Source organism: Alexandromys fortis, unplaced genomic scaffold, assembly GCF_014885135.2.
Source record: "Alexandromys fortis isolate MF-2015 unplaced genomic scaffold, M_Fortis_MF-2015_v1.1 scaffold_160, whole genome shotgun sequence".
Taxonomy (NCBI): Eukaryota; Metazoa; Chordata; class Mammalia; order Rodentia; family Cricetidae; genus Alexandromys; species Alexandromys fortis.
Window position 1 is genome coordinate 3,606,940 of NW_026068035.1, and position 27,810 is coordinate 3,634,749.

Genomic DNA, 27,810 nt, shown 5'->3' on the forward strand with positions numbered 1-27,810 from the left:
TATTTATTATGTATACAATATTCTGTCTGTATGTATGTCTGCAGGCCAGAAGAGGGCACCAGACCTCATTCCAGATGGTTGTGAGCCACCATGTGGTTGCCGGGAATTGAACTCAGGACCTTTGGAAGAGCAGGCAATGCTCTTAACCACTGAGCCATCTCTCCAGCCCATAGACACAAATTTTGAAGTCAAGATATCTTTAAAATATATATGTTGGTTTAGTTTAGCAGCGCCCAAATCAAATGTTTTTCAGCAGTTAACACATTACCAGCCAAATATCCAAAAGAAAACACAATTATATACACAATCCACACTCTCTATGTATATCCCATCTTTTCATGGCTTATTCTTTTACTCTATTACTTTTTAATTTATTTTGTTTTCCTTACTCCTTTAATCTATAACTGTCTGTATTCTTTCATGTTACTTTTACTATCTCTTTAAAGACTTTATTTTATTTTTTAAAACTATTTCTTTCTATAACTGCCTATACCCATTTTCTTTTTATTCTGACGCCTACACACATTGTTTTTTTAATATACACTGTGACCCATTCAGAGGTTTATTTCTGTCTGAGTCTGTCTTTATTGTATATCTGTAATCCTTTTTTGATCACTGTTGTAAACTGTTAAGCAGGCATGGCTAGGACCAGAGCAGACACTTTGGCTTTTGGTTCCACCCTGCTCGGCTTTCCGAGGTAAATGGCAGAGGTCCATTTACCACCAGCTCTGGGAGCCATGTTTACCACCCCAACTCTCAGACGTCATTGGCCCATGCTGCCACCAAGTAACTTTTAGCACCAACCCCATTCAAGTGCTCTATAACAGATCTCCTGAAAGAGCCAGAGCTGTTTGTGCTGTGCCCAGTGCAAACCAGGGAGCTGTCTCTTAAAGAAGCTGTGCCTCTGCTTGTGACCATCAACAGAGCCTATCAGAAAAAAATGCGGCTACCAAGAAGTTGCAATTGACTCCCATTTTTGTGGGTCTAGAAGCCCCCTTTTTGTAGTGATGAGGTGAGCAGGCCTGATTTTCATCCTGCCCCGCTTCCGCCTGGCTAGCTTTACACCCCAAATAACAAAACACAAATTGTATTCATTTAAACACTGCCTTGCCCATTAGTTCCAACCTCTTATTGGCTAACTCTCACATCTTGATTAACCCATTTCTAATAATCTGTGTAGCACCACGAGGTGGTGGCTTACTGGGAAAGATTCAGCATGTCTGACCTGGCAGCTCACTCCATGGCGTCTGACTTCCCTTTTCCCCAGAATTCTGTTCTGTCTACTCCACCCACCTATGTTCTGACCTATCAGGCCAAGCAGTTTCTTTATTAATTAACCAATGAAAGCAACACATAGAAAGAAGACCCTCCTACATCACTTTTTTTTTTTCGAGACAGGGTTTCTTTGTGGTTTTGGAGCCTGTCCTGGAACTAGCTCTTGTAGACCAGGCTGGTTTCGAACTCACAGAGATCCGCCTCCTACATCACCTTTTTTAAAGCTTTCTTAGGTTTTATGTGGATGTATGTTGCTGAACGGTGGGTGCCATTATGTAAACAGAGACTGTTTTTTCATTTCCTGGCCACCCAGACTCAAATAATCACACAAGATCTATAATAATTACAACATTGTTTGGCCAATGGCTCAGGCATATTCTTTGGTAGCTCTTACATCTTAAATTAACCCATTTCTATTAATTTATGTATTGACATGAGGCTGTGGCTTACTGGTATGTTCCCACTTCTTTCCCCTTTGGCAGCTACATGGCATCTCCCTGAATCCACCTTCTTTCTCCCTGCACTGAGTTTAGTTTTCCTGCCTACCTTTATTCTACCCTGCCATAGGCCAAAGCAGCTTCTTTATTAATCAATGGTAATAAGACATTACATAGCAAACAAAGGGGACTCCCACATCATCTTTCCATCCCAATTTATTCTCCTGCTTCACGAATCACATTGCCTACCTCCCCTCTGGGGGACTTCCCCGAGCTTATTCTTTTCCTCATTTTCTTTTCTTCCTTATTTCTAAAATTTAAGTAATTTACCAGTATTGTATTTACATCACTTTTTCCTTCCTTTTCCTCCTTTTAACTCTTCCTATGTCCTCCCACTTATGGTCTCTTTTTTGTTAATTATTATTGCTACAGGCACATATATAATGTATTAAAATATATAACTACAACCTGCTGAGGCCATTCACTGTTACTTGTATGTACATATTTTTAAGGCTGACCATTTGGTGTTAGCTAACCAGTTATGAGGCTCATCCCTGGCAAAGAGAAATGCTTCCTCTTGCAGCAGTCATCACTTAGCAGTAGCTCTTCATTTAGGGCTGGTGCCCTGTGACATTCCCCAGTCCACACTGGCATGTCAACTGGTGCTGTCACTGTGTTGTTGTTTAGGTGGCTATATTGCTGACATCTCATGAGTGCAGATTTCCTGCCACGTAGAAAATACTATCTTGAAGCAGAAGTCCTTGTCCCTCCGTAAGCAAGCCTGTAGGGCATTTTCTTAATTAGAGATTGATGTCAGAAGGCCTGGTGCATTGTGGGTAGTGCCATACCTGGCAAAGTGATCCTGAGCAAGTCAGTAAGTGGCACTTCTTCATTGCCTCTGCCCTAATTTCTGCCTCCAAGTCCTGCCCTGAACTCCCCCTGTTATGAACTTATAAGTTGTAAGGTAAAATAAACCCTTTCTTCTTCAAGTTGCTTTTGGTCATGGTGTTTTATCATAGCAACAAAGCCTTCACTAAAACACACTTCTACATGAGCATACTCAGGAATGTGGTTGCCCCTTCTTTTTTATATGAGTAAGTTCAGCCTCCCCAAATGAAATCCCCATGCTGCCTTTGTTTGGGGAGGACAATGCTTTCATCATAGCGCCTGACCTCTCATTACCTGCTGCAGGTAATATGTTTTCCTCTCCTCTCGTAGGTCTAGGCTGTGCTGGTTTCGGCTTTCTACTCAAAAGATGCAAACCATCAGTCTGTTACAAGATTATCCTATCTTAAAGGAAACTACAAGTTTGTTCCCATGAAGGGGGTTCTCATCTTTCTGCTGTACTCTAAATAACTCAAGGCAGGTTTACTGAATTAACATTACCCGAGTTGATGGGCAACCCCACCAATTCACCTCAAAACACATCTGGCAGAGGCAATCTCAAGTGCTGGTTTATAAATATATGCCCAAACCTTTCAGGAAGCTGAGTCGGAGAACCATAAGTCAAAACCAGCCTGGGCTGTAAAGTCAGCCCTGAAAGGAGAGCGATGCCCTGCCTATGGTGCTGTGGTGAGGGATTTTAGGAGTGCAATAGCCTTCCTCACTGCTCCTCAGGAGCTGGAGAATTCTCTCTCTCTCTCTCTCTCTCTCTCTCTCTCTCTCTCTCTCTCTCTCTCTTTCCCTCCCTCCTTTTCTCCCTCCCTCCCTCCTTCCCTCCCTCTTTCTCTCTTTCTCTCCCTACCTCCCATTTTTTTGAGAAGTTTGGTCTTGATTTGTAATCTCCTACCTCCTCAGTCTCTCTGGTACTGGGGATTATTGGTCTGCCTGATTATTCCTGATAAGATAAGGATTTGAAGTTGAAATAGTGAGGTTTGTAGTTGAGCTTAACAGGGGGAGAATATGCCAAGAAATGAGAGGTATGGATTTTCAGTATCTCGTATACTACCCATCACAGGAGATGGGCAGCGAATGAATGCGTACTGAATGATGTAGAAAAACAGGCAGAGGCAGTGAACACTGGCGATCACCACGGAGGAAAGTGTGGGAACACTGGCATTCACCACGGAGGAAAGCGTGGGAACAGAGGCTGGGGAAGACTGAAGAGAAGATAATTCCCATGGTGGTTCCAGATCAAGACAGGTCCAAGAAGGTGAGGACTAAAGTCTGTCCTTGGATTCAACAACTGGGAAGTCACCAGTACCAGAAAGTTTCTGCGGTATGGTGGTCCAAGGTTGAGGAATCAAGAGAAGACAAAGAGAAGGGTCAGTAACTTATTTTGAGAAGTGATATGAGCATTTGTGAGCATCTCAGTTTGCAGGAGGGTAGGCTGGGAGGCTGTAGCTAACCTTTCATGTCACACAGTTTCCCAAGGGAGATGGATAGCCACCTGCTTACCTGCTCCTGGAATTTCACAATCAAATTAAGTTATAACTTATGAACAATCAGGAGGTGCCATGCCAGCTCTACTTCAGTTATGACTTGTCTTCATGTAGGAAATAAAGCAGATTATGGTTCCTTTCCATCAGTCCAACGTTGGACACACTTAAAATTGATGTGATCACTTACTGAGTGCTTACTATTTCTAGTAACTGGACCAAACTGAACAGAAGGCAGCAGTAGAAAATGGCGCAAGTGAGGCAGGGAGATAAAGGTTTCAGATATGGCAGAGCAAACATGGTGTACACCACCAGACTGGGTAGAACCTAGTCTTGTGGTGATGGCGGTTGATGGACACCCAAGTCTTGGTTTGGGATGAGGACATGGGAAATGTCGGGGACCCATAATGGGAGGGGATAGGAGACAGGCTTGTTAAAAGTACTGCCAAGCATTTTAGAAAGTGTTTCTATTAATCTTCAACAAAACTTTCTAATGAGTCTCCTGCTACATCTACAGTGGACGAGAGGCTTGATCTCTCCATGGATGGAGACTCAGAAAACTTTGAAAACTGTTTCTCCATTTACTACCCAATTTAAAAAAATATTTTATTATGCAAATACATTCAATTAACCCTCTTCTTACACAATGTGGTATAGATGTAACTTTAACATGAAAATTCTCCAAAGGTGTGACACAATTTTTCTTAAGAAGAATGATGAGTCAGGAGATCCTATCCCGTTGGCTCACCAAGATATGTCAATCATATGCACACTGGTCCAAGTTCCTAGAGTTTAAGTCCTATCCCCCAATGGCAAGACAGTATTCTCAGAGCTGGCTTCTGATTGGTTTGTAGGTATGGGCGGGGCCACCCACTTGGCTGCTACTGGCTCCACCCATCATATGCAAAAGAAGGCAGAGCTCTGATGAGACCATGTGATTGGTCACGTGGCCAACGGCGGACCCCGCCCTTCAATGACGTCACCACCAACCCAAAGTCTCACGAGAGCTTGCCTAGAGGTGGGGAGCGCTGACGGGCAGCCCACTGGACCCTCTGGGTCTGTGGGAGGGGGCTGCTCAGGCCACACCCCCTCCAGAGCCTCGAGGCCCACGGGGTCCAGGGGCCTGGAGGGGCCCGTGGAAAGTGCCCAGGGGGTCCCCAGACACACTTTACCCCCATTGGCTGGCCTCGCCGGCATGCAAATGAGGCAACGTCACTTCCTGAGGCAGCTGAGCGCCATCTTCTCTTTCTGGCGCGCGGGAGGAGGGACGGGCGCGGGGCGGGGGTCCCGCCGCGTAGGCGGAGGACGCGGCGGTGTTGCGACGGCGGCGGGACGCGGCGCTCCCGGCGCCCCGCGGTAGGTACGGCCAGCCCGGCCCGCGCCGCCCCCGGTCCTCCCTGCGGCCCACCCGCCGTCCGCTCCCGGTCCGCCCCGACGTCCCCACTGCTGTCCTCGGCGCTGTCCCCACCGTGGCCCGCCGCGCCGTCGCTCCCTCAGTGTCTTCGGAACCCCGGACATTTTAGTGCGCGGCTCGGGTCCCCTGCGCGCCCCACTCGCCGGTCACGTGGGAGCGGGGCCGTTCTGGGGAGGGGGAGGGGAGGAACGGGGGCAGGGGACGGGGAGGACGCCGGAGAGGACCGAGCGGGGAGCGGGGACCTGCGGAGTCCCGGCACCGGGGACAGAGACCGGGGATGGATGGGAGGGGGCGGGGCAGGGACGGGACGCCGGGCGTGGCGTGAGTGCCGGGGAGGGAAGGGAGGGTGCCGGGCAGGGCGCCCCTCTGCGGCCCTCGGGGATCCAGCTGAAGCCCGAGGATTGGCCGGTCGGCGAGGATGGCGGGATGCAGGGCAAGACCGTGGTCACATCTGAAGCGCCGTCTTTTCTCCCGAAGCAGAGGCGGGCTTAACGCACTGCCGAGGGCAAATCGCTGTCTCTTCATCCATGATACTGCCGCATTCGTGACTTGATAGGTAGATGCCGAATGTAAAATTTAACTTTGCATCTGCCATTTTAGAGTGATAGAGGTAGATTTTATTCGCACGATTGCCGCAAAGGTTTGGCCTAAGAACATTTTAAAGAAAAAGAAAGTGCAGTGTAAAGCAGCGCATACTTTTTGTAAGTATGCTTGAGTTTGAACCAAAACTCGATTTGAGTGTGGTGCTTAAATACAGATAACCTACATTGTACTTTGGGACCGATGGAACCTTTTTGCCTGAAGGGTTTTTATCAGTTAGTTGGTCGCTTGGACCGGTCTTGTCTGATGTGGGAATGGGAGACAGCGTATGTAAAAAGTAGTTATGGAAAGTGCGACGTTCAGCTCGGGTTGGAAGTAATGCGTATGCATATTGAGTACGGTGGTGGTGGCCACATACCAATGTTTTGGGTAGGTGGAGTCCCTAATTAGAAAATTGCCTTGACGCAGTGGTCCTTAGGCATAGATCTGTGCTTAGAAAGGATAGGCAGGAAATGAAGTCATTTCAGGCTATTTTGGGCATCTAGGAAAGAGAGGTCTGGGTCATTGACTTTAGGGGATAACAGTCAAGGCAGTTTTTAGCTTGAAGTTGGCTTGGAATTTTGACGGTGCCGTTTTAATTTGAAACCAAGTTTGCAAATGTACTGTTGCTGCGTTGGTGGTTTTCTGTACTCGGAAGGTAAAGCTTAGCTTTTCCACACTGTACCCAGAGCCTTTAGCTGTGCTGGCCTGCTATTTAGAGAAAGCGGATTGATGAAGGTCAGGTGACTAGAAAGGAGTTTCCCTGTGAGTTGAGCCAGACTTTTTGAATTACAATGTTTGGAATTTGCTGAAAGGAAGCCCTGTGTCCTAATAGTGGGGGCATTTCACTTAGTTTTCCCGTGTATATTACAGTAAGCCAAACGACAGTGATGGTTTAACAGGGTTGTCATGTTGACAGCTGCTCATGGAGTAAATTCCTTGCAGGGGTTCACAGGTGGAGACAGCTGAAGGTCAGAGAGATGAAGTGATTGGCTAAGTTTACCCAGCAGTAAAGTGCTCGGGCTGATTTCCCCCAGGAGAAATCTCCAGAACCTGTGCTGGTGACCATTGCTGTGTTCCCACTCAAGATACATCATTTTGAAAATTGGATTTTATAGGAACTGAGCTGTTTTTTTGTCTTAAAAGGATTATCATATGACCATTCAAAAATATATTTTTAAATTGTGTGTGTTCCTGTGTGTTGGCATGTGCGCATGAGTGTAGGCGCTTGAAGAGAGTAGAGGCGTGTCAGGTCCCCTGTAGACAGGGCTGTGAGCCAACCAGCATGGGCACTGGGACCCAGACTTGGCTTCTCTGCATGAGTAGTACACGCCCTTACGCATTTAGCCATCTCTCCAGCCCCCTGAATATTTCTTTCTCACTGCCTAAACATGAGCTGAACGAGGACAACCATAAATATAACTAAAGTGGATGGGAAGTGAGGCCTCTGCATAAAGAACTACAGACTACTAAGGAATGCAGAGAGTGGGAGAAGGTCTTCCTCAGAGATGAGCACACTGATCGTCAGTCCTGAAAACATAGATAAAGTAACATTAGACAGACCGAGCAAGTTGTAGTTAGTAATACATATGCATATACATATATGTATGTAACAACAGTAAAAAATGCAACAGTTTGGAAAAGCAAGGAGTGGAATATGGGAGGGTTTAGAGAGGGGAAAGGGAAGGGAGAAATAATGTAATTATAATACCAAAAAATAAAAGAACTATCAAGTGCACATTTTTTCAGAATTATCTTTAAATGGGCATGATAAAGCAATAAGAGGAAATGTCACGCAGGAGTTGGATATTTTGAGGTATTGCAGTTTCTGAGTTCCTGTGTACAGGTGGGTCAGGAAGCTCAGTTGACTGATGAGCTAGCTACTCTTTCCAGTGGTGAAGAGGATATGCAGATGTGAAAAACGCACCATTTCTCCTTAGATAATCCAGTGGGTATTCTGTATGAGACCTTGTATTTTAGGATGGGTAAATGTGTAGCTAGAAGTCATCTTCGCCTCTCCAGAGTGATTGTTTACAGTAGCCCAGGGATGTTGGAAGGGCTGCTTGCACATTGCAAAGCTCCTGTAATTGCCTGTTCATTTCTTGTTTTCCTAAAGCAGATAGTTGTAACACAGGGAAACTCTTTTCTTTTAAAATAAAGTATTAGTGTGCTTAGTTTCAGAAACCACATAACAGTGAAGGAATTGGGCCAGGGGTGCACTTTTAGCGGAGAATGAAAAGTTCTGGTTCAAAATGAAAGGAAAAAGCCCTGACAGCTTTTGGCCCCATTCCCAAGCCGTGAGCAAGTATCCACAGAACCTGCTGAAAACTTGCTGGGTCACCTATAGCCTCATTCTGTGATCCTGTGCTGAGAGTCTCCTAGTCTCCAAATGCCGTCACTTCTGAAAGTACCCAGGACCTGGATCCCTCTTGCCAGACCCGGAAAGAAAGAAGAGCGTGTCTGCTGTGGGACTTGACACTGTTCTTTGCAAACTGTGAACTTAGCTTTCTTGTTTGAGATGAGTGGATGGGGCAGAACCCAGCCTTTGGAGAATGACAAGCCCTAGAAGATAATAGTGAGACTTGAAAGGAAGTAGAAGCCCATTTGAGAGAGCAAGGGAACAAATGACCAAGGTGGTGTTGTTTTGTTCTGCCTTACTCTGGTTGATGCGGTCAATCTGGCCTTCCTAGTGGTGTTTTGAATTGTATTATTGAAGTTTCTGATAGTGCTTTTGATAGTGTACTTTTGAAAATGCATTTTATTTAGAAATTTTATTTTTATTTCATGTTTTTTAAATGTCTTGTTTTGCACTGCTAATAGTCCCTAAAGCTCAAAGACAGCCTTTCCTAGGTAAAAGATCTGACAAGAAACTGACTTTGAATTGGCTCACTCCAAATGGTCTTCCTTGTTAATCTCTAACAAGTTCCTTCCTCTGCCCCCCCCTCCCCCCAGTTTGATTCCTCTACCTTCAGTTTTTAACTTGGTTGTTAAAGGTTGGGGCATTCTTTCTTCTATGTCACTGGTATTTTTGATGTAATCTGTTTGCCTGTGTTGGACCCCAATCTGTATCCAGGCACAGCCCTTTTTTCTTTAAGATAGAAGCCTCTGTGGTAATTTGCATCTGTATGTGGCTCAGACCCTTCTTAAAAATTGTAATTTTTTAAAAAGCATTTGTGATGTATTATGACCTTCCTTCCTTGATGAAGTTCAGTTCCAGGGAAACAGCTAGTAGGTGGTTGCAGCAGAGAGGGGAGCTAATGAAGGCCATGTCCCCTGTTGTCCTGCGGAGCACAGGAGAGACAGCCTGTCCTTAGATAGGGGTACAAAGGCTGTGAGGATTTGATCCAGAAACTGCTGTTGAGTTTTGGGAGATGGTACCAAATTGCTTTTAAACAAGTAATTCATCACTCCATTATAATTATCAATTTTAAAAATAAGTTAGTAAAAAGTTGACTGTTTTATATGGCCTTTCTTTAGTTGTGAGGCTAATAATGGAAATATTTACTAATTTGACTAATAACTTTTTAAAGCTTTTATAGTTTATACTATACTATTAAAAATAATCTAAAAATTGTTTGTGTGTGTGTGTTTTGCTTGCACAGAGGGCAATTTAGAGAAGTCCATTTTCTCTTTAACGTGTGGTTCCTGGATCTGTCTGGCTTGGCAGCAAGCACCTTTACTCACTGAGCCATTTTGCTGGCCCTAAAAATACTTTCTGAAATGGTTATAGATTTACAGAAGAGTCACAAATACAATACAAAGAAGCCCCCCCCCCCCCAGTCATTTGAGATGGAGTGGTCAAACAAGATAGATAATCAAACTGTTCTTACAGGCAGGAGCATTCTCTGTCTTGTAAGAAAGTCATCCAAACCAAGAAAGCACTATTTTACTTTTTAATCTCAGACTCCTGAAGATTTGTGAGCCACTCTAGTAATGCCATTCGTAGAACATGATTCAGGTTGGAGTTGTGTTATCTTTAGCCCCCTTCGTTCTGGAATAGTTCCTTCGTTCATTCCTTTTGTGAAACTAAAATCTTTTTAGCTTCAATAATTTTGTGTTTGTATGTGTAGATTTATACAAGTACGTGAGCGTGTGTCTGTGTAAGTTAGATGACAGGTTGCAGGAGTTGGTTCTCTTCTACAGGGATTGAACTCAGGTTGCCTTCTTTGGTGGCAGTACCTCACTGACCCTCATGATTTTATATATAAAGGTCAAATAATTAGCTGTTTTATGTTTGAACAGTACACATCATATTTCAACCAAAAGGTAGCAACTGCAATTTCACTCTGAGGTGCAGTCATTAAATGCAGAACGTGATGACGTTTCTCAGGACTCTCTAAGCAGAATAAAGGAGCATACAAATGGTTGCTTCGGCCATATTGTGTGTCCTGTGCTACCCTCCCACAAGCCCAGGTTTCAACTTCCTCCCCAGTGCAAGCCAGCCATAGACTTCTCTCATGCTCTTGAGTTTCTGGTGGCAGTGGTAGACTTACCTCATGATCGATCCATCTCTCTCCCTCCCACCTTTTCTCCCTGTTTTCTTCCCTCCCTTCCTTCCTCCCTCCCTCCCTCCCTCCCTCCCTCCCTCCCTCCCTTCAACTTTTATTAAGTCTTTGTGGATTTCACATATATTCTGATCCTACTTACCTCCCTGTCTCTACATCCACCCTCTGTCCTTGCAACCTCTTCCCCCAATCAAAACCAAATTTATTTTTTTATTTTATTTATTCATTTATTAAAGCTTTCTGTCTCTTCCCCACCGCTGCCTCCCCTTTCCCTCCCCCCCCCCCATCAAGTCCCCCCTCCCTCGTCAGCCCAAAGAGCAATCAGGGTTCCCTGCCCTGTGGGAAGTCCAAGGACCACCCACCTCCATCCAGGTCTAGTAAGATTAGCATCCACGAAACTGCCTAGGCTCCCACGAAACCAATAGGTACAGTAGGATCAAAAACCCATTGCCATTGTTCTTGAGGTCTCAGTAGTCCTCATTGTCCGCTATGTTCAGCGAGACCGGTCAAAACCAAATTTAAAAGAAAAAACAAACACAGAAACAGAACAAAATCAGAAACAAGTGAAGAAGAGCAGAAGTATCATCATCTTGTGGAAGCTGCAGTGTGGTCCATTGAATCATACAATTTACCCTTTAGTCCATCCATCTTATCTTGCAAGTGTTTATTGCCAAGAGTCATCGATGTCATTGGTCTGGCTTGAGGCCTCTGGGGTCCATCTCGGATATCCTGTTGTCCTGTGTCGTGGTTGGTCTGGAAAGTTTGCATGTGCAGCTATCACCACAGTCTAATACTAGAACATTTCCAGCTCCCTACAAGCCTGTGTGTTTGCTTATTGACCTCGACCAGCATCTACTGATATGCCGTCACCTCTGGAGACTTGTCCTTCTGGACGTTTCCTGGAACTGGAGTCAGATGACAGAAGGACTCTTTTTGGTCCTACATGTTTTCACAGAGAATGACGTTTTTGCATCAATTCCCTTTTATTGTCAAGCAGCATTATTTTCTCTAGACACAGCTCAGTTGCTCCACTTGATGGACACAGAATTGTGTCCATGTTCCCCAAATTAGCTGCTACTCTTACTTTCTTCCTCCAACCCCCACCATCCTGGTCTCTGTCTTCATTTGTTTTTGGAGACAGGACCTCACTATATAGTCCAAGTTGGCCTTGAACTATGATCTTCCTGATTTAGCATCCTGAGTGGTAGGATTGTACCTGTGCTGTGATGCTATGCTTATTAACAGACTTACTGGGAAGAGGTGTATGTCCCAGTCTTTAACATGTCTTTAGTTTATATCAGTATGGATTTGACTTTATATTCTGTGGGGCTGCATTCTGTTACAGACCACCTCAAGAGCACTTTGTAAAGCAGAACCTTTTTTTTTTTTTTTCCCTTTTTCTGAGACAGCGTTTCTTCATGTAGTCCTAGCTGTCCTGGAACTAGCTCTTGTAGACCAGGCTGGCCTCGAACTCACAGAGATCTGCCTGCCTCTACATCCCTAGTGCTGGGATTAAAGGTGTGCACCACCACTGCCTGGCGAGCAGAACATTTGAACAGGTTCACTGGTCTGTGAACTAGAAATGTATATGGAATGGGGAGATGGCTCACCCTCTGCTGTGTTAGATTGAGAACCAAAACTTTGCAGAGCTGTCTTCACTCAGTGTTGAAGGACATAGACTCCCCATGTGGTCTCTTGGGTTTGCGTGTACAAATGTGACTGATTCCACAAGTATTTTTAAGAGTGAAATGCGCTATTTTTACTGTCTAGTCTTGGATTTCATTTGTATGACATTGTTCCTGCCATACTTGATTGGTTTGGCCAATTGCTGGGATTAAAGGCATACATCATCACTGCCCAGTTTTTCTTCGTTTTTTGAGGAATAATTTTGTTTAGTTTAAATTACCCTCCAACTTGTGATTCTCCTGCCTCAACTTCCCAAGTTTTGTGGTTACAGGCATTCAGAGATGATGTTTGGAAGTTGTCATTGTCTCTTCCACCACCAAAACAAAAACAAACGCTCCTTTAACTATCACCTACCAGTTCTCTCTGGCTGAAGGCAACTATTGTTATCTCTAGATAGGTCTATTCTGTCCTATTATGTATAAATGGAATCATAATTATGTATATATTTGGTCCTTTGTATCTGGCTTCTCAGCAGTATGTTTCCAAGGTATTGGTCCTTTTCTTTATGGTCTAAAATATGAGTGTACACAGCTGTCTTATGTTTTTCAAGACTGGGTTTCTCTGTAGCTTTGAAGCCTGTCCTGGAACTAGCTCTTGTAGTCCAGGCTGGCCTCGAACTCATAGATATCTGCCTGCCTCTGCCTTCTGAGTGCTGGGGTTAAAGGCATGCGCCACCACTGGCCGGCTGGAGTGTTCTTGCGTAATTCTTTGAATATCCTTGCCTAACTTTATTTAGATCCTTTGCTCATCTTTGATTTTTTTTTTTGTTTTTATTTTATGTGTGTGAGTGTTTTGTCCTCATGTATATCTGAGCACCACACATGTGCAGAATAGACAGGTACCATGTCAGTTCAGAGAACTGAACCTGGGTCTGGGTCCTCTGTAAGAGTAACAAATACTCTTAACCACTGAACCATCTCAGCTCTGTTATGAGTTTTTCATTCTGGATATATCATAAATGTACTATGAAAAATTCCCTTCATTTTAATGTGATTTTTGCTTTTTTGATGGTGCCCCTGGAGATATTAATTTTGTTGAAGTCTGCCAAACATATTTTTTCTTTTGTTGTGGGTGCTTTTTGGTGCTGTGTGTGAGACTGTGTGCCAGATCTGAAGCTATCAAAATATATGCCTGAGTTTCTGTAAGAGTCTGTAGTTTAGTTTGTGTTTTCGTGCTAGGGTTTTGAGGCTGTAAGGAAGAGAACATCTGCCATTCTTTTGCATGGTGGCTGTGTAGATTCCGTAGCATCACTGGCTGCAATTGGTCTGCTAGTGTTTACTAGCCCTGTGAAAATTGTATTTGTGTAGTTACAGTTCTTTCTTTTTCTTTTTTAAGGAAAATATCAAAAATGTTTCAAATTCCTGTGCAGAATCTTGACAGCATCAGGAAAGTGCGGAAGAGGGTGAAAGGCATCTTGGTGGACATTGGACTTGACAGCTGCAAGGAGCTGCTGAAGGTGAGTGTACACAATAGCAGTGAGGTCAGCAGTGTCAGACGGCAGGGCTGAGATGGGAGGACGGAGGATGGATTTTCTGATGCTTAGATGCCTGCATGAAAGCATCCTAAGAACTAACCTGTCTTCCTAAGTGAGCTCTGTAAGCTCTTCAAACTGTCCTCATATTGTGGTCATCTCCAACCATAAAACTGTTTTCGATGCTACTTCATTACTGTAATTTTGTTACTGTTATGAATTGTAAATATGTAGGTGGCTTTAGGTGACCACTGTGAAAGAGTCATTCAGCCCCAAAGGGGTTGGGACCCATGGGTTGAGAACGAACCCCTGGCTTTTATATTTCACTGAGTTTGGAGGATTTGTGACTTAATTTCTCTGATGTTTATTCTCTCCTGTCTGTTCTAGAGACTCCAGTTTTCAGATCTCTTTGGGTTTCTGCATTTCTCTCTTATTAAATCAAGGTTCCCAGGCCAAGTTGGGTATGATGGCTCATGCCTGTAACCCTAACACTTGGACTTGGGAGGCTGAGGCATGGGGATTGTTTGAGGTCATCCCAGGCTACCTAGTGAGAGTCAGTCTATAAATACATTTCCCAGGCTTTTCTTCTGTAGCTTCAAATCTGCTCTCGATCCCATATAGTTATTTTCATGCAGTGTGGTCATCATTAAAATGTGTTTCATTTCTTTCCTCTATTCATGTTCTTGGTGGTCCTGGTATTTGATATCAGGAACTCCTCACACGTTAGATGAGCACACTGCCAAAGAGCTACAGCCTCAACCCCGGAAGTTCATGGTTTCTTTTTGAAATAAAGATGTTTTAAGAATTCGCTGTAACTCCTTATTTTACTTTTTATTTATTAAAAGTTAAAACGATTAGCTGGGCAGAGGTGGTACACACCTTTAATCCTAGTACTTGAGAGGCAGAGGCAGGTGAATCTCTGAGTTTGAGGCTAGCCAGGACTATACAGAGAGAAGTCCTGTCTTGATAAACAACAACAACAACAACAACAAAAAACCCCCAAAAACAAACAAACAAAAAAAAAGCCAAACCAAAACAATCCTAAAACAAAAATTAAAAAGATCATAGATCTAACTATTTATATCTGCATCACTTCATGTGATGGAGCTAAGACTGGAGGAGGCCGGTGAGAGTGCTGGGAACTAAACTGGCTCTTTTGGCAGAGCGCCAGTGCTGTTAATCAAGGAGTCATGTCTCCAGCCCTGTGTTCTCTTTCCAATTTGTTTTAATGAGTGCTGGGAATCGAACTTTGGCCCTTCGTAAGAGCAACACCTGATCTTAAATGCTGAGCCATCTCTTCTGCCTCTTTTTTTTGAATATTTAATTTTATTATATGTGTGTATTTTGCCTCTATATCTGTGTACCATTTGTGTGCATGGTGTCCAAGGAGGCCAGAAGAGTGTGTTGGATTTGCCGTACTGGAGCTACAGGCAGTTGTAAGCTGCTTTGTGTTGAGAACTGAACCCAGGTCTTCTGGAAGAGCAGCAAATATTTTAACCACTGAACCATCTCTTGCAGGCCCTCTCCTCCCACCTTTGCCTGCAGAGCCATTTCTCTGGCACATACATTTGTGTTATGGTCATTGCTTGCACTCCTGGTTTGGGGTAATGTTTTGCTGCTGTTTGGATAGCTGAGAGCTTTTGACTAGATACTGAACATGATGCGTTTTATAGTTGCTGGCTGGATTTTGTGGTCTCCTTTTGTGCTGGTTAGTTTTATGCCTACTTGACACAAGCTAGAGTAATTTGTAAGGAGGGAGCCTCAATTGAGGAAATGCCTCCATAAGATCCAACTATAAGGCATTTTCTTAATTAGTGGTTGATGGGGCAGGCCCAGCCCATTGTGGGTGGTGCCATCCCTGGGCTAGTGGTCCTGGGTTCTATAAAGCAGGCTGAGCAAACCATGAGGCAGGGTATTAACATTGGCGTAGGTGAAGGCAGTTGTATTAATTACCGTTGGTCCAATTCAGCTAATTTCCTTCTTGATTATTGGAGGTAATATTTGATAAGTACTATAAATTGTAAATGTTATAAAATACAGCTAATTGTATAGAAAGTGAAATTTAAATGCCACATTGAGAGAGGTTGGCTTACAGTAAGTACTCTGTTCAGATTCTTGGTTTTGTGTGTATGGGGCTTGTATACAGGGTTTATTGCCCATGTCATGCTGGCTCTTTGGTTACCTTTGTTTGTATGTACTTTACTAACTGGCGCACATTCAGGATTTGGGAGTGTTGCTGATGACAGGCTCCTGTCATTTTCCTACCCAATAGCAGGCGTTCCTTAGTGACCACAGAGGTCCTTCATCCGTCTCAAGTAGCCAGTAGCCTTTCCAGATGGTGAGTCATGACACTCCTTTTCTTTGTTTTTTCTGAGCCCGACTTTGACCTTCCCATTTGTAGTACATTTCTTTTCTCTGTGTTTTGATGCCAAAAGATTACAGGTGGTTCTGTTGCTGGTTCTGTGATGATGGTCTGTCCTTGAACATGTTTCATTCATGCCCTTCATGGGCCCTTGTTCTGGGTTCCATGGGTTGACTCTGAGGGCAGTAAATACTTTGAAGTTCTACCTGCTTTTTTAAACACTTTAAAGCTTTTATGTAAATGAGCTATGTTGCCGAGGTAGAGTGTCTCTGCACACACTTTAGTGCATGCCAAAGACAAAGAAAGACTAGGTTTTTACCTTCAATTTAGAGATAAAATGTTGTAGAATATATAAGATGTGTTACATTTGTTTATGTTCTGAAACATTTGTGTAACGATGTAAAATGTGTTGCTTTTATGCTGCATTTGTTTAACTCTTTGAAGCTGTGATTCTGCCTGTCTTGAACACCTGATGGTCTAATAAAGATCTGAACAGCCAGTAGCGAGGCAGGAGAAAGGATTGGCAGGACCAGCAGGCAGATAGTATAAATAGAAGGAGAAAATGAGGAAGAGGAGGACTAGGGGCCAGCCAGCCTCAAATAGTGAAAGTAAGATTTGCAGAAGTAAGAAAAGGAAAAAGCCTAGAGGCTAAAGGTAGATGGGATAATTTAAAGTTAAGAAAAACTGGCAAGAAACAAGCCAAGCTAAGGCCGGGCATTTATAAGTAATAGTAAGCCTCCGTGCATCATTTATTTGGGATCCCCGCCCCACCCCAAAAACCCCAAAAGAGTGAAATGATAACAAGAAAAGTGTTATGGGGTGTGTGAGCTTTAGGAAGGTGTGAAATGCTCTGGCACATTTCCCGCAGCCCCTGCTGTTGATTTCTGTGAAACAGTTTGATCCTTTACAGTTGTACACTCCACTCGGGCTCTGCTCCTCATCCCTTCCTGGCCATGTTGGCTGCGTGTCTTCCCGGTGTGCTCAGACCAGGCTAACAGGATCTGAGCTTTCTGATTTATGCTCCTCTGTCCTGAAAGAGCTCACCGTGGCACTTGTCACCAGTGGAAGACAGTGTTTGCTTGTGAAAAGTTTTCCTTTACGTGTCTTTTTGAACTGTGAAACTGAGCGTGGAATCTCTTGTATCCTGATTGGTCCCCAGAGTCTAACAGTGACTATCTGAGGCTGTAATTAGTGTTGGTGGAAGTTCTGTCTGCTTCTCACTCATTTTTACCTTGTCAGTTGCAAATGGCTGCATCCTGCTGTTTCCTTGGTATGCTGGATCTGGAGCCGCACTCTGCCTGCCCAGGACTGGCTCTTCCCTGTCCCTCTTGTCAGACAGCTTCCACTTAGCTCACCTTCACTGTCCCTCTTGTCAGACAGCTTCCACTTAGCTCACCTTCGCTGTCCCTCTTGTCAGACAGCTTCTACTTAGCTCACCGGCTCCAGACAGTAAGAGGAATGCTTCCATTACACCACTTTTGAACCTTCTCAGTGGAGCAAGTACATTTTTTTGGGGGGGGGGGGGTGTGAAAAGTAACTTCCAGTTCAGAGCACCAGCTGCTCTTCTAGAGGACCCAGGTTCGATCCCCAGCATCCATAATGGCGTATAATCACCTGTAACTCTAGTTCCAGGGGATCTGATGTTCTCTTCTGGCCTCTGGGCACCAGGTGTGCACGTGGCACACAGATAGCAGGCAAAACACCTAAAACACACATAAAATAAAATTAAAATTCAGGAAAAAAAAAAGAAAAATGACTTCTGTCTTTGAGAAAGAAAACATTGGGTAAAGGGTGTGCCCTGTTCCTAGTCAGAGTACATCTGGAAAGTGCTGCTGGAGAAGGGCTGTGAGCGCAGACCGTGGTCTGTGTGTTCACGTAGCTCATGAGCTTACGTGTACAAAATAGAGGTCACATTTTCTTTTGAGAGATCTGTTTATGTAGTTATAATGTGGATAATTTAAACCTCTTTTTTGATACTCACTTTAAATGTAAAAATTTGTTAATGACCATACTTCCATTTTTTTTTTCTTTGCCAATAAAGATTTTTTTTTAGGTTCCAGATTACTTGATTTTAGATTTACTTTTTGTAGGAGGGGATTATACTTAGGGCCTCAGACACATGAGGCAAATGCTCTACCAGTGAACCTTGCAATCTAACCTTGTAACGTTTTTATTTTTGCAGCAAGTTGTTGTTAAGTTGCCCAGGCTGGCTTTGAACTTTGGGATCCTTCTGCTCAGCCTCCCGAGTGGCTGATCTGGATTATACGCGTGCACAGATATTTCTGTAACTCATAAATTGTCACATAATGGGTTTTTTTTTCCTTTCTTTTTTCTTTTCTTAAGGATCTTAAAGGCTTTGAACCAGGAGAGAAGTACTTTTATAATACATCATGGAGCGATGTCTCCCTTTGGGAACCTTCTGGAAAGAAAGCGGTATGTATTTTTGTAACTCGTTTTTACTAGGGGCAAGTGAACTAAGGCTGAGGTACACATGGCTCCTAGGGCTGCTGGTTAATTGGGAGGGTCTGTTCATGAGGTGGGAAAGATGCAGAGCTCAGAGGTGTGCATTGCAGGACTGTGGTTTTCCACGTGCACAGTGTGGTGACATAGTTGAGCTTTGTGAATAGAACTGACTGGATAAGAACCCTTGATTTAGTAATTCAAAATAACTGCTGTACCATCAAGTGCCTACACATATAACTAAGGACATTCCAGTTAGTGGAAGACTGCATGTACAATGTGATTATTTGATAATATAATGGAACTGAAAGTATCTGTTATCTAGGTCACAGAGACGTATTGCATTTTTGTGGTAATATTAATCTTATAAGCCTGTGTAGCTGAGTATAGAAAAGTGTACTGCAAAGCCGGGCAGTGGTGATGCATACCTTTAATCCCAGACATGGGAGGAAGAGGCAGGCAGATCTCTGTGAGCGCAAGGCCAGCCTGTCTACAGAGTTCCAGGACAGCCAGGACTGTTAATAGAGAGAAACCCTCCCTTGATGGCACCTGTGTGAACTGCTGAAGCTCCATGCTGCTGCCCCATAGGGACACTGGTGTGCAGCATCCTGCATCCTGCTAATGTAGGATTGGATGCAGCTGAAAGGCAGATGATGGCTCACTTTAGTTTCCAGCCTGACCAGGAGCCCCAGCAGCATAGGAATACTTAGAAAACGAACCTTTCAGTCAGTAACAACTGCCTTGCAGCCAAGGCATTGGCCAGAGATCTCACTGCAGTTACATTTGATGAAGATGTTGGCTTTTGTTGGAGTCTTCTGGTACACTGTTGGCTTAGAAGAGAAACATGGAAATGAAATTGTGATTGATACCCTATTATCTGAACAAGGAATTGCTGGTTTGTATGTGGAACTGGAATTGTAGTCACTGGTGGTACTGCGATCGCTGCAGTCTAGTTTGCAGATTACATTTTCTCTGCTTTTGATGAGCTGCGGGGTTCTCGTCATCCAGACTCTGGTTCTTGTTGGCCATGGGGCTCTTTACATTTTAAGTTCTGAGCACCTGCATGGTTGCTCACAGTTGTCTTTAAATTCAGTTCCAGGGGATTTAATGCATCCTTTTGACCTCTGGGCACCAGATGTATTATACACAGTACACATACATGTACACATGAAATAAATCTAAAAAAATTAAGAAATGAATTTTAGTAGTAACTTGAGCTAGTAGAGATTTTGTGTATTAGCAGATACTGTGCTCTAGGGAAAAGGAGTGTGCACCGTATGTAATGATGGCCTGATGTCCCCATGTTGTCTCCTCCTTTACTTTCTGGGGGAACAGAAATTAGGAACAAATGACTTGACAACAGGATGTCATACAATCATGCCGGCCAATATAGCTTATGCCGCACAGGGTTGAGAGATCAGAGGACAGATGTGAGAGCCATGCCCATTTGAGAGGTTTCAAAGGACACACCTCAGTCTGGAGACTTGAGGAGTGTACACATTTGATGTGGAGATGGCTCTATGCTTGGAGCCTCTCTGGCAGGCCTGAGTTGTGAAGTGCCGTCATCAGGGTGATGATGCTTCCCAGGTTCAGATGTCTTGTGTGCTTTTTATCAGCTGTTTTGTCCTGCACATGTAGGATTTATGGATTTACACCTCTCTTTTTATGGTGTCTGTACCTGGCATTGCCAGGATGTGGAGCAAACCCCCTTTCCTTCCCTGGGAGCCGTCCATTCAGGATGCTGTCCAGTGGGCTCCTCATTTTGTTCCCCTCTAGGAGCATGAGTGCAGTGGAGCGGTGCTGGCCTTTGCTTGATTTTCCATCGTGCTGGCCTTAGAGTCAGAGACATTTTTCTTTTTTATAAACTGGGTGGTCTATTAGCTCAGGCTTCTTATTAACTCATATCCTACATTAACCTCAGAGACATTCTTTAATAAACTTTTAAAATCTGTTGTCATTTTAAGAAGCCAGGTTTATTTTTGCATTGAGATTTGAACATGTTCCTGTGTCTTGGGCATCTGACCTTTTATTATCGGGTGTTTATAGGGATCGCTTAGCTTTTGACCTGTCAACTTTAGAACGGGAAGCTTTAGCAGAGTCTTCAAGGATTTGAAGAGTCTTACTCCCATGGAGTCTGTTCTGTTGTCTGTTCCTTTTGTTGATCATGCTTATGGGCGTTTCAGAAGCTCTGCAGTCCTTAAAGATTTATTCAGCATTGGCTCCCTTTGCTCCTTGCCTGACTGCCAGAAGGTGTACCATTTTGTTGAAACTACAACTTTTATTCCCTTAGTCAGTATTGCCTTCAGTTCTAAAGTAAGCTGAATTTCAGATATGTTAAATCTGAAAAGAATATTTCTTAGAGACATTGTAAGTTTTCCTCCTGTTTCCTTCAGTCTATAATCTGAGGTTGTGACTGTTGCCTGAGGTTATTTAAGTCCTCACAAATCCCAGAGCCTAGTCTTACTGACAATTGAAAGTCGTTAGTGTGATGTTGAATGTATGCATCTACCTTATCCGACTCAGGTGGAAGAACTGCATTAGTAGGGATGGAGCGGTTGTATGTTTAGTAGAGCGATTATGAGACCACAGCTTTAGTGGGTTGCTGGTGCCACAGTTCACTGTGGGCCTCCGCACTGGATCTAGTTTGCTTCCATTTTGGAACAAGGGGAGGAGTTGGTGTGGTTTATATGCTCTAGGTCTCTGGGTTTTTATGAGACTAAAAGTCCCACATAATCTCCAGCTGTTCCAGAGAACAGCGTCACCAGTGCAAAAGTGATAGCTCTCCCTACTGCAAGTTGTTTTTACTATCTACTCCGTGCTCCCCATTCCTACTCGTCCCAGACTCTTCCACTGTGTCTCCTGTGCTGGCTTGTTTTATGTCAGCTTGACATAAGCTAGAGTTATCTGAAGGGAGAAAATGCCTCCATAAATTCTGGCTGTAAAGCATTTTCTTAATTAGTGATTGATGGGGGAGGGTCCAGCCCATTGTGGGTAGTACCTGTCCTGGATTCTATAAGAAGGCAGACTGAGTAAGCCATGATGGGCCTAGCATTGCCCAGTGGTCTCTGCATCAGTTCCTGCTCTGACTTCCCTCAGTGACAGACTTGTTACCTGGAAGTGTAAACTGAAATATACCCTTTCCTCTCCAGCTTGCTTTTGGTTGTGGTGTTTTCATTGTAGTAGTTAAGCCTAACCAGGTTAAATTAAGTAACCTAACTTCGTGTCCTCTCTTTTTTTTGCGGGGAGGTAGTTGACGGGTTTCATCTGTTTGTTAGGTCATACTGAAGATTGAACTGAGGGCTTTGTGCTGTTTTGCAGCCCTCCACTACTGATCTTTATCTCTAGCGTCTGTCTCTCTGTCTCTCTCTCTGTCTGTCTCTGTGTGTGTGTGTGTGTGTGTGTGTCATAGACAGGGTTTTACCAAGTTGCCCAGGCTGGCCTTGCACATTCTATCCTCTTGCTTTTTGAGAAGTTAGAATAACAGGCCTGCCTTCCTAGTGCATCCATATAGCCCAGCTCTTAACTGTCCTGGGAATGGGGAAATAGACAATTGAGAAGGCCTAACAAGTTGGAAACGAGGTCAATTTTAGTTGAACTCCAAGTTTTATAATTTGGAGTTAAATAAATAAATAAACCTAAGAGGACTGTGACGGGAAGGAGAAGGAAAATAACTACAGAAAGTTAACTGAGCATGTTTCCGTTACGGATCTGTTAAAGGACAGTGGAGAGGACAGGACAAGGTGCTGACGCTTGTGGTTTTAACTGGCAGCTTAGACATCAGCAAATCAGGAGTTTTTGACTAGATCCAGTATTTATATAGTCCATAAGTTAGTATTAGTTGATAGTTTTCCAAATGTTTAAGAAAAAGGTACCACCGGGAAGTAGTGGGGCGGCATACCTTTAGTCCCAGCATTCGAAGGCAGAGACAGGAGGATCTCTGTGAGTTTGAGGCCAGCCTGGTCTACATAATGAATTTCAGGACAGCCAGAGTTGTTAAACAGAAATCCTGTCTTGATAAACCAGAAGCACAAACACAAACAAATAACCCCCAAAACAAAACAAAAAAAGTGCCAAAAAGAATGCTGTTTAGGATATGGAAAAATTATGTAACTGGAGTAAGTACATGTAAATGTAGTTTTGTTGGGGGCACAGTTCTGTCTAGAAACTGCTTTTTACTCATGAGCCTTCTGGTGTTAGCAAAGTGCACAGACAAGGGAGAGCGTGGAAGGGAAACCAGCAACTTGTACTCTGCCTAAGCCTCTCTTCTCTCTTGACAGAGATACCGAACGAAGCCGTACTGCTGTACTCTCTGTAGGTACTCAACAAAGGTCCTCGCTTCCCTAAAAAATCACCTGCATCGTTACCATGAAGACGAGGCTGACCAGGAGCTGATGATCCCCTGCCCCAACTGCTCGTTTTCTTCTCAGCCCAGGGTAGTGGGCAAGCACTTCAGGATGTTTCATGCGCCTGCGCGGAAAGTCCAGAACTACACGGTGAACATTCTGGGTGAAGCGAAGACAGTAAGGAGTGATGTGATAAGCTTCACATGTTTAAAATGTAACTTTTCCAACACCTTGTACTACAGTATGAAGAAGCATGTGCTGGTGGCCCATTTTCATTACTTAATCAACTCCTACTTTGGTTTTCGAACCGAGGAAACAGAGCAACCAAAAGCAAGTGACCCTGCTTCTGCGGATAAAATCCCGTCATTTGACAAATACTACTGTAAAAAATGCAACGCTATTGCCAGCAGTCAGGATGCCCTGATGTATCACATCTTGACATCAGATGTACACAGGGACTTGGAGAACAAGCTGCGGTCTGTGATTTCAGAACACATCAAGAGGACTGGGTTTCTGAAGCAAATGCATATTGCTCCAAAACCAGTGACCCACTTGGCCTTACCGCCAAATAGCAGTGCTTCGAGCATTGCAGCCCCTCCGCCTTGTTTCCACCTTACTCTGCCACCGAACAGTCAAAGTCCTGGCACTGTGCAGCCAGTGACTGTGGCCCCAGGCACTTCTGGAAGCCTTACACACTCCCCACCCACCACTGCCCAGTCTCATGTAGCTCTGGTCTCCAGCCCTTTGCCTGTATGCCAGAATAGCCTCACCCTGAAACCGTCAGCTCCCCCTCCTGTCTTTATCTCTCACAGTGTTCCACTTAATCAGCCTGGGAGTACTTCTGTGCTGCCTGTGAATAAGTCTGTTAGAGCAAGCATCCTTCCCATGAATCAAGCTGTACGCCCTGGAGTTTTACCCCTCACTCAGCCCATGGGGTCTATAAGTAGACCTGTGGGACCCATAAACAGACCTGTTGGACCTGGTGTCTTACCTGTGAGTCCCTCTGTCAACTCAGGGGCTCTGCAGTCTGCTTCTCCAGGGGGGATTTCTGTAGGTCGGGCGGTTCCATCAGGAGTCCTCCCTGCCGGCCAGGTGGCCCCTGCTGGAGTGATCCCTGGGCAGACAGCCACTTCTGGTGTCCTTCCCACTGGCCAAGTGGTCCAGTCATCAGTTCTCCCTGTTGGCCAGACACCTCCATCTCGAGTTCTCCCTCCTGGCCAGACAGTGCCCTTGAGGGTTCTCCCTGCAGGCCAGGTGGTATCACCTGGGCTGCTTTCATCAAACCAGACTGTCCCCTCAGCTGTTGTCCCTGTGAATCAGGGTGTAAGCTCTGGTGTTCTTCAGCTCAGTCAGCCAGTAACACCAGGAGTCCTTCCTGTGGGCCCACCCGTGAGGCCTGGTGTCCTGCAGCTCAGTCCATCTGTCAGCACTAACATCTTGCCTGTGAGCCAGCCAGTGAGAGCGGGAACCTCACAAAACACTACTTTCCTCACTTCAGGCTCTATTCTCAGACAGCTCATTCCGACTGGGAAGCAGGTGAATGGAATTCCCACCTACACACTGGCCCCAGTGTCTGTCACTCTGCCTGTGTCCTCTGCTGGAGGCCTTGCAACTGTCGCACCACCACCCCCCCAGGTGCCAATGCAGTTCTTGCCCTCAAGCTCGGGCACACAGATGGCTAGCTCCCTGCCCAGCCTGCCCTCCCCACAGGTGCTGGTGAGCCCTGCCCCTAGTGTGTTTGTTCAGGCTACCTCACCTGTAGCAGATGCAAATCAGGCACTCCGACAGGCCAAGCAGTGGAAAACATGCCCGGTTTGCAACGAGCTTTTCCCCTCCAATGTCTACCAGGTTCACATGGAAGTGGCTCACAAGCAGAGTGAGTCTCAGCTCTGCCGGGTTTGCAATGAGCTCTTTCCTGCTAATGTCTACCAGGTGCACATGGAGATGGCTCACAATCAGAGTGAGTCCAAGTCTGGTGAGAAACTTGAACCTGAAAAGCTTGCTGCATGTGCCCCGTTTCTGAAGTGGATGAGAGAGAAGACGGTGCGCTGCCTCTCCTGTAAGTGCCTGGTCTCGCAGGAGGAGCTGATGCACCATTTGCTCATGCATGGCTTGGGATGCCTGTTTTGTCCGTGCACTTTCCATGATGTCCGGGGCCTTGTGGAGCACAGCAGGACTAAGCACCTGGGCAAGAAGAGACTGTCTTTGGATTATAGTAACAGAGGTTTCCAGCTGGACCTGGATGCCAATGGGAACTTGCTCTTCCCCCATCTTGATTTCATCACCATACTGCCACGAGAAAAGCTTGGAGAGCGAGAGGTGTACCTGGCTATCCTTGCTGGCATACACTCCAAGTCACTGGTACCTGTGTATGTTAAGGTGAGGCCTCAGCCCGAGGTTTCACCAAAGTTGCCTAGCAAACAGAAGCTGACCTGCCCCTTTTGTTTTGGCACATTTGTGACTGCGGATGCCTATGAGCTCCATCTGAAGGAGAGGCACCATGTCATGCCCACAGTCCATACAATGCTCAGGTCTCCAGCCTTTAAGTGCATCCACTGCTGTGGGGTCTACACTGGAAATATGACCTTAGGAGCCATTGCTGTCCATTTGCTCCGTTGTAGAAGTGCTCCCAAGGACAGCAGCTCAGACCTGCAAGGCCAGCCAGGTTTTATTGAGAGCAGTGAACTGCTGTTGGTTAATGGGGAAGTGATCCCTGACTCCACCTTTGCTGTAAAGAGAAAGCTGCCAGAAGGGCACCTGGGGGCAGAAGACCAGAGGGATGGGGACAAGCCCCAGCTCACTCTAGACACCGATGCAGTCCCAGGTCCAGAGAGAGGACTGAGTGCTGTGCCTTTGAAGAGACAGAAGAATGAGGGCAGGACAGAGGGGTCAGGGGCCAGTGATGACTCTCTGCAGGTGTTAGCACTGGATCCTACCAAGTATGGAGGCCGCTCCTATGAGGACAAAAAACAGTTTCTGAGAGATTATTTCCACAAGAGACCATATCCGAGTAGAAAAGAAGTGGAGCTATTGACTTCACTCTTATGGGTGTGGAAAATCGACGTGGCTTCGTTTTTTGGGAAAAGAAGGTATATTTGCATGAAAGCAATAAAAACTCATAAGCCCTCTGTACTTCTAGGTTTTGATATGTCTGAACTTAAAAATGTCAAACATAGTCTGAACTTCGAGTGTGAACCACAGGATCTGTAGAAGACTAGGTCTGAAGTTTGGCTGACTTTGGATGCCCCCCCCCCCCCCCAGCTTTATTCTCAGTGTTTGAGGCTCTTCAAGGGGTTCCAGGTGCTCAGAAAGCCCAAGAAGGAAGCACACCCTTCCGCAGTAGGACTGCTCCCTGCAGTCTGGTTTGCAGCTGTTTCAGTTTCTCCGGTCATGTATATGTAAATTAAATCTTTGGTAATCCATGCACGCCTTGTTCTCCCAGGAGTGTCAGTGTCAATAGTCACAGCCTGGAATCTACAAATACTTATTTTTTTCATTTTAGGAAATTTCTGCTTGTTTGAGAATACTTGATTAATAGAAATAAAAGCATTGTCCAGCCTCAGTCTACAGACAGCAGCTAACGTCCATGTTGAGAGGAGTGAGTGCTCTGGTGTCTGTGGTCCCTCAGGACAAACTTTTAAGCATTAACTTCTGCTGATTCTGTGAATGCTGTTTGCTTAAGAGTACAAATTGAACTACAACTTTTTAGGTTTTCCCTGACAGGTATTTTTTTAAATGCCATAATTCATGAAACAAATGTTTCCATTTATTAAAAATATCCTGAGCCTGAGGTCTGGTGTGTAGTGAATCATCAAGTGTTGCTTTATAAATAAAGTTTCTGTAGGAACAGAAATGCTATATGGTGCAAATTGTCCTTTGCTGTGGCAAGTCATTGCTCCATTCAAAGGTAAGACGAGTCTTTAGTGCCTTAGGATAACTGAAAATGCTGAGTGCAGCCTCCCTAGGGACTGCTGGTTAGCTGGTAGGAAGGAAGGACCACGACACATGGGATTCCTGCTCTTGCATTTAGACACAACTTGGGGTGGAGTACAGGTTTCAGGCATAAGGTGACAGGCAGACCAGGAGCTCTGTCTTCAGTTAGAATAGCTCGGGGTAGAAGTGTTAAGAGACGGAGAAACAGGCTTTCCTCTGGCCCAGATGTTCAGATGGATGGGATGGCGGACTGGTGAACCTCCACAGTCCTGTGGATGCCAAATTTTGTTTCTCACATGATACGAAATAATGTAAAGCACGAGAAGTGGAAATGAGGACCAGCCAGCTCTGGTCAGAATCATCCCTCTGATGCCTCTGGGAAGCACTGCAGTGTTGCTATGTAGAGTTGTTTTAAAAATAGAATACTTGCATGTAATTGCTCTATTGTGCATTTCAAGGCAGTTGTCTGTGATTATTTGTGTACTCTGTTGTAAATTCAGAGCTTGTTGAACTTTATTTTTTTTTATTATTTCCAGAGTGTCTATTTTTAATTAAAATTTGTTAAACCACGGAAAATAGAACGGTTTAATTTTTGTAACATTAAACATTGCTCTGTCAGGCAGGCAGGGTGGTGCCAGCAGGGAGCATTTTGTGTCTGACTTGTGTTGCTGCACTGCGTGTGTCCCCGGTAACCGTATCCTTTCACGTAAGTGTTACTCTGCAGCTTTGTCTGATAGAGGCATGTAAGGCTCGTGTAGCTGCCAGGGGTCCAGTCTGCTTGGGATGTGAGCTACTTTCCTGGATTTGTGCTAAAACTAGAACATCAAATGGGACAAGGGTGTCATTCTCTTAAACTTGAGTTTACTTCCCATGCTTGGACATGATGCCATTCAGTCTCTAGGTTCTTGTATAGCTCTTAACCATCAAGATGTTCTACACATCTTGATGGGAGACATCTTTCTGGGGC

General features: G+C 44.8%; 1 protein-coding gene across 2 annotated transcripts; it reads left to right on the plus strand.

Moving 5' to 3' along the window:
- Positions 1-4,695: 4,695 nt before the first annotated feature.
- On the plus strand, positions 4,696-27,436 carry Adnp2 (ADNP homeobox 2). Of its 2 annotated transcripts, none has more exons than XM_050165022.1 (4): positions 4,696-5,450; positions 13,610-13,730; positions 18,451-18,540; positions 22,845-27,436. In XM_050165022.1, the coding sequence occupies exons 2-4, from the start codon at positions 13,623-13,625 to the stop codon at positions 26,118-26,120; spliced, it is 3,474 nt and encodes a 1,157-aa protein (XP_050020979.1). In that variant the 5' UTR covers positions 4,696-5,450; positions 13,610-13,622; the 3' UTR covers positions 26,121-27,436. The 2 variants fall into 2 exon arrangements, with proteins under 2 accessions (XP_050020979.1, XP_050020977.1); XM_050165020.1 differs by having other exon boundaries at positions 4,697-5,446.
- Positions 27,437-27,810: the final 374 nt, after the last annotated feature.